General features: G+C 56.4%; 1 protein-coding gene across 1 annotated transcript in view; it reads right to left on the bottom strand.

Moving 5' to 3' along the window:
• Positions 1–746, bottom strand: part of LOC119098979 (uncharacterized) — a 4,184-nt gene extending 3,438 nt beyond the window's left edge. The window contains exon 1 of the mRNA XM_037222029.1: positions 735–746. Within this exon, the coding sequence (XP_037077924.1) occupies positions 735–746 (12 nt within the window). The remainder of the gene's footprint in view (positions 1–734) is intronic.
• Between the last annotated feature and the right edge of the window lie 5,700 nt (positions 747–6,446).

Below are 6,446 nucleotides of genomic sequence, written 5' to 3'. Positions count from 1 at the left end.
CCCCCTCCCCTAGTGGGCCGTGTTATGAAAAACGGCATGTCAGGGGGAGGAATAAGCACTTGTATACTGTCTTCCAAATCACCGGCCAATCTAGCAGGCACTGAGTACGTACCCAATAAGCTGAGGACCTCAGGTTATCTGCATCGAGTGCATCGCGAATTTGCTGACAGGTGGTGGGGCGTACTAGATACACTCAAAGACAAACGCAAATATCTCACATGTGAGTTTCGCTGCGCACTGAAGCACAGCCACTCCATTGGTGCCGCTGGACTCCGGCGCCAGGTCGTCGCCTTGTGGCAGTTGTGGAGCAGAAAGGGGTGCAGTATGCAGCCGCTGAGCGCAATACTACCCCCTCCCCCCACCCCCTCTTCCACTTGTGCTCCCGCCCCCAACATTGCGACGAGAGTAACCAAAATCCGTGGCGAAACCTACTTATTGGAGCAAAGGGGACCGTTCTTTTTACTGTTCGGCTCTCTTTACCCAACTAATTTTGTCAAGCTACACCCCCAGTCTGTGCAGGTTTGCTAAGATGTCAGATGGGTCATTTAGGGTCACTGCGTGCTTTTTTGGCTCTACTCTTCTCACTGCTTACCCTCGTTGGCTGTGGAAGGTCAAAACTTTGCTTGGTATGTCAAACCCAAAACATTTAATTTGATGGGATCCGCCGCTGGTAATCTGACCAGAACCGTACACTTGAAAGAACTTGGAAGTTTGACTTCCTGCCATTCGCTCACCTCGCCCAGCATCGTTGTCTCCTGATGTTCGAGCTGGTTTGAAGCACCGTTACGGTTACCAGGGCCGGATCCAAGGGGGAGCACGGGGTCATGGCCCACTTGGGCCTGAAGGGATCCATAGGCCCTAAGAGGACCCATAGCCAAGCGAACAAACAGTTTTTTTTTTACACAGATTGCGGCAAGATTGGACGTCTTTGGGCTTCCAGGCGGCCAGTGACAGTCGCACTTAAAAGCGAAGGGCCCACGAGTAGACAGCGCTCTGCGGTGTTTTCTGGGGCTCTATATGCCCCCTTGCATGGTCAACCTGATCGTTAAGCAGCCTTCTATGCTGCTCTTGATTTCTTTGCATTTGCTGGGAGGGCTTCGCACTGTTGTTGGGGCCATTCCTGCTGGCGTGCCGGGGCACTTCTTGTCAATTAGAAACCATCCACGGATTCTTTACATTCACCCGAAACGCTCCACATGCTGGAGCCGGGCTGGGGGGGGGGGGGGGGCATGCGTTGACATGGCGGGGTATTCTCGGTTGCTCAGGGGTCCTTTTCGTTGGTCACGGTTAGCATGCCGGCACACTCACGATAAGCTCACGGGCCCTCTACATTGGTCTAGGGCCTTTCCAATGTTCTGTCACTCGCTAAGGGCCCTACGCTCTTGTCGGGGGCCCATCTGTTAACCTACTTGGGCTCACTGGGTCGTTCACGCCTTCCAAATTGGGTCTTGGGTATTTCCTATTTGAATTGAGAGCCCTATGCACTTGTCGGGGTCCCTATCTGGTAACCTGATCAGGGTGCACTAACTGCTTGGGAGCCCTGCACATGGATTACACTACTTCACCGCCATCTATGCAGCCAAGTTCAAACTACGGAACCGCAGGTCAGATTTCCTTCAAACCAGCTCCAATCAAAAGCTAGCATGCAGTTTCACCAGCCGTTCTGAAACTGATGACCTCAGGTCACCATCTTCACCTTCAAAAGCCACATTAACTACTTGAGGGCATTGCAGCCAAGTCCAAACTCGGAAACCGTTCAACCGATCTAACTGGAACCTCCACCAGAAGATAGCGCTTGTACGATTTCATCAGCCGTTCTGAATTTGGTGATCTCAGATTTTTTCTTCCTGTTCGACACTTGTGGTTAAGGCAGTCGCATTTTTTTAAATCAATGCCAAAATGCGTCGTGTTTACATAAGTGGTGTGTGCACCACAAACGTGTACAACCGACACGCGCGTTACAGGTACAGACAACACCAAAACATACACTACTCAGATCGGTTGCAGATCGGTTGAGCAGTTTCCGAGTTTGGACCTGGCTGCAATGCCCTAAAGTGGTTTAAGCGGTTTTGAAGGTGAAGATGGTGACCTAAAGTCACCAGTTTCAGAACGGCGAATGAAACTGCATGCCAACTTTCGATCGTTGTTGGTTTGAAGAAAAATCGGACCAGTGGTTCCGTAGTTTGAGCTTGGCTGCAGGGATGCCGGTGAAGTGTTGCTGTCCCCTGCACGTTGGGCTTTGGTACTTTAATGTGGGGCTCCCCCCTCATGTCGGGGCCATCTAATAGCCTGCTTGGGCACACTCGATCTTTCGTTGGCCCTCCACATCGTGTCTTTGTCGCTTTCTATTTGAATGGAGGGACGTACGCTCCTATCGGGAGCCCCGTCTGACAACCTGCATAACCTGCTCGAGCACATTCCATTGTTCGGGGCCCCCTTCATTAGGTCTTGGGTACTTTCTATCTGAATGGAGAGCCTACGCTCTTGTCGGGGGCCTATCTGTTAACCTGCCTCAGGCACACTTGGTCGTTCAGAGGCCCCTTATACTGGGTCCTAGGTGCTTTTCATTCGAATGGAGAGCCCTACGCCCTTGTCGTGGGTCCTATCTGTTAATCTACTCTGGCCCACTCGGTCGTTTGGCGACCATATTTATTGTGCCGCGGGCATTTCTTATTTGAATGGAGGGTCCTATGCTCTTGTCGGGGGTCTGACCTGTTACACTGCTCGAGGACACTCCATCGTTCGGTTGACCTCAACATGGTGTCTTCAGTACTGCCTATTTGAATGGAGGGCCCTGCGCACTTACCGGGGGCCCATCTGTTCACCTCTACAGGAACGTTGCTTTTTCGGGGGCTCTGCACACTGAGTTTTGGTATTTGAATGTAGGACTCTTCGCCACTATCAGGGACTATCTGATAGTGTGCACGGGTATACTCAGTTTTTCGGGGGCCTCCACACTAGGTCTTGGCTACTTCTTATTTGAATGGAGGGCCCCACGCTCTTATCGGGACCTCTCCTGATAACCTACTCTGGCACGCTTGATCGTTCGGGGGTCCTCTTCGTTGGCTCTTGAGTACTTTCCATTTGAATGATGGGCCCTGTGATCTTGTCCAGCCCTTTCTGTTGACCTGCTCTGACACAATCGGTCTTTCTGGGGCACTGCATTGCTGGTCCTGGGTGCTTCCCATTTTAATGGACGGTCCCACGCTGCTGTCGGGGGCCCCCATCTGTTAAGTTGCTCCGGTATACTTGATCAGTTCTGGGCTCTCCTTATGGTGTCTAGGGTGCTTTTTAGTTGAATGGATGGATGTCCCTGTCTGGGCCCCATCTATGAAGCTGCTCGGGCCAGTGGGAGATCCAGAGGGGGAGGGGGCACGGAACCGCGAACGGACACAGTTTTCAAACACAAAACACAACAATATTGGACGTCTTTGCGCCTCCAGACGATCAAGAACAATCACAAACGTAAGTGAAGAGCCCGTGAACAGGCCAACTCATTCAGTAGTGCAGGCAGGGGGCACAGGGGCACGTGCCCCCCCCCCCCGTCTCCCCCACCAGTTAGGTTCCGAGGGGCTTGAAGGGCCCCTCGGAACCTAAGATTAAGGCCTCGAAAGGCCGGCTGGAGGTCCCATTCAGGGGCACCGGCCCACGGGACCGGGCAGTCCAATGCCAGCCAGAGGGCCCTGCGTGCTGATCACGAACCCACTGAGTCACTAAGGGACTATATTTGAGTCAGACACTACCTGTAATGCACAGTTGGCTCCGTGGCGGAAAGGGCCTAAGGGCCCGTTCCCCAAGCAGGAACAAAGCAGGAGTCAACGATTCACATTGCTCGGGGCCCAACAGACCCTAAGAGGTGTCCTCTGTTGTCAAGTGTGGTGTCAAGTTGTGTTGTCGGCCAGAGGCAGTGCTCGAGGAGGCCCAAAAGCCTACGGGGGCCCACCAGGTCCGACGATCAATTGCGCGATTCGAGGGTCTAAGGGCATAAAGGGCTGTTCGGAGTCTTATTCAGAGGTCCCGGCCTGCGAAGACAGGCTCTCAAATGGCGGTCAGAGGACCCTTGGAGCCGATCGGGACACCCTGAGTCGATATGGGCAGATATGTCGGTCAGGTACTATCAGCACCGCACAGTCGGCTCCGCGTCGGTATGGCCCGAGGGCCCACTTCCCAATCAGCTATAAAGCCGGGGCCAGCGATTTACACTGGTCGGGGGCCTTGTATCTGTCAGGGACTTACAGTTCCTATCAGAGCGCCCTTTGCTCGCAAGGGCCCGAGACGACCAAGGGACGAATTTGATGAGGCCCGAAGAGGGGCCCGAACGGTCCCGCGAGGTCCACGTGCACACGCCTCCACGGCCCCTCGGCAGGTTCCCACGGGTGCGCCTCGCTGCGTGGCGGCGCCCCCCGCTTCCCCACGCAGCCAGCGCAATCGCGCCAGTCCGCCCAGCTCGACGTCAGTCCCGGCCGCCACACGAATCGGCGCGTCAGGTTTTTCCTTTTCGAGCTATCCAGATGTCCTTCGTGCAAGTCACGCAGCACTCCAGCTCTGAGCCGCTGAGGGATGGCAGCCGGCGCCACACACCAGGCACTCGCCGTCAGTTGACAGTTCCTCCTTGCGTCGTCAGCAGGCTGTCAGCGCCGGCTCGAAGCTGCCGGGCCAGCCACCCCGCAAGGACGCCATCACCTTTGCCAGCACCAGGGTCGCGTCTCCTCGTCGCAACCAGCGTCTCCGCCAGGGCCAGGGCTCCTGATCAGGAGCCCTGGCACCGGACAGCGTAACCTGCCAGTAGGGCCCCATCTGTGGAATAGAGATAGAGTCAAGGTTCCATAAATATGTTACCAAGAGTATGGGTTTGCAGTGAGCCCAAGCAGGGTGCCAAAATAGCCCGACAGCTGTGCATTACCGGTGTTTTGGGCTCGGTGAGCTGACACTTACCGCTCTGGTAGAGAGTAACGGCGTGTTTCCCGGCCTCAGGACGTCGTAACTAACCAGTGAGTGCTGCTGCGGACACGGCAACGGGTGAGTTGGTGAGCGGAAATGCCGGTGGTAAGCCGCTTGGTTGTGGTTCCGGTCATTGCGGCGCGCTGCCACTTTGGGACGCAGTTCTTCGCGGCCACTGCTCGCCAGCAGCCAGCGGCGGAGTGACCTGCGCGGCCGGGAACCGCACGTGATCCAGCTGTGCGGCGGCTGACAGTCAGAGGCAGACATCTGATCGGAACGTGGGAAAACGACGGCGGTCGGCGCGCCTGGGATAGAACAGCTGATCGGCGCGTGGAAAGCTACAGCGCGAGCAATGGAGCTACCGGGAATGCAGTTACCGGCTGTAGGGACGCACCGGACGGGTGAAGACTTCGACAAGTGGCTCCGCGGGGTTGGGCGGTACTTGCTAGCGGTGGGCAAAGAGGACACGGAGTGGAAACGCGCGGTGTTATTGCATCTCGCGGATTCATGCGAGACGTTACCGGCGGAGGAGGCCGTAACAGATGACTGTTTTGGTACATTAAAACAGATGCTGACGGCGCGTCTGTCGCCGGTAAAACGACGCGGTATGGACAAGATGGGCCTTTCATCAGCTGACGATGCGTCCGGACGAAGACTTCGATCAATTCTTGTGAGCGTGACGACCTCCATCCGACCGGCCCGGCGAAAAGCAGCTGACGGAACGGAGGACGCGGCAGGACAGCTAGAAGAATCGGGCAAGACGGGAGAGACGCGCAGAAGCGAGGCAGCAGGGGCGTGCCACCCAGGTCCAGACGCTGCTTCGAGTATGGCGACGCAGGCCACATGAAGCGGGACTGCCCGCTGCACGGCCAGGTTGCATCAGAAGAAGACGTGGTGACGAGGATGCCGCCGCTACTGCCCTCAGCGGGACCGGCTGCCGCTGGTCGCGTTGACGATTAACGGGAGGCCGACAGAGATGCTGGTGGATACCGGGTAATCGGCATCAATCTTGTCAGCCGGCAACCTCCCCGATCTGCACCTGACAAAGTCGAGCTGAAGCTGCGGTCATTCACTCGACAGGCAGTTTCAGTCCGGGGTGGGGTGGCTGTCGAGATAGAACACAGAAGCAAGCGGAAACGTCTCGGCGTAGTGGTGAGCGACCAGCTCGGACACTAGCCTCTCCTGGGGTGTGGTTCGCAGAAGGAAATCCAACTCGACTGGCACTCAATCTTCGGGATCCACCAAGCAAGCGGTCAGCAGACCATTGGAGTCTGAGGTGGCAGCGCACTCGGAGGTGTTCTCTGAAGGGCTGGGGCACACCTGACATTGAAGCCGGAGGCGACGCCGCAGCAGCTGCTGTCACGGCCAGCCTCGAACGCGCTGCTACCGCAGGTGAAATCAGCACTGGAGCCGTGGGTTAGTGGAGGAGTCGCGAGAGAGGCCGATCCGTCAGAAGTGAGTTCCGAGTGGGGCACGCCGCTGGTGTCAGTACCGAAGTCATCAGG

This window comes from Pollicipes pollicipes, unplaced genomic scaffold (assembly GCF_011947565.3).
Source record: "Pollicipes pollicipes isolate AB1234 unplaced genomic scaffold, Ppol_2.1 Scaffold_4740;HRSCAF=5597_pilon_pilon_pilon, whole genome shotgun sequence".
Classification (NCBI taxonomy): domain Eukaryota; kingdom Metazoa; phylum Arthropoda; class Thecostraca; order Pollicipedomorpha; family Pollicipedidae; genus Pollicipes; species Pollicipes pollicipes.
Note: the sequence above shows the minus strand (reverse complement) of the source record. Positions and strands in the feature narration are given on the sequence as shown.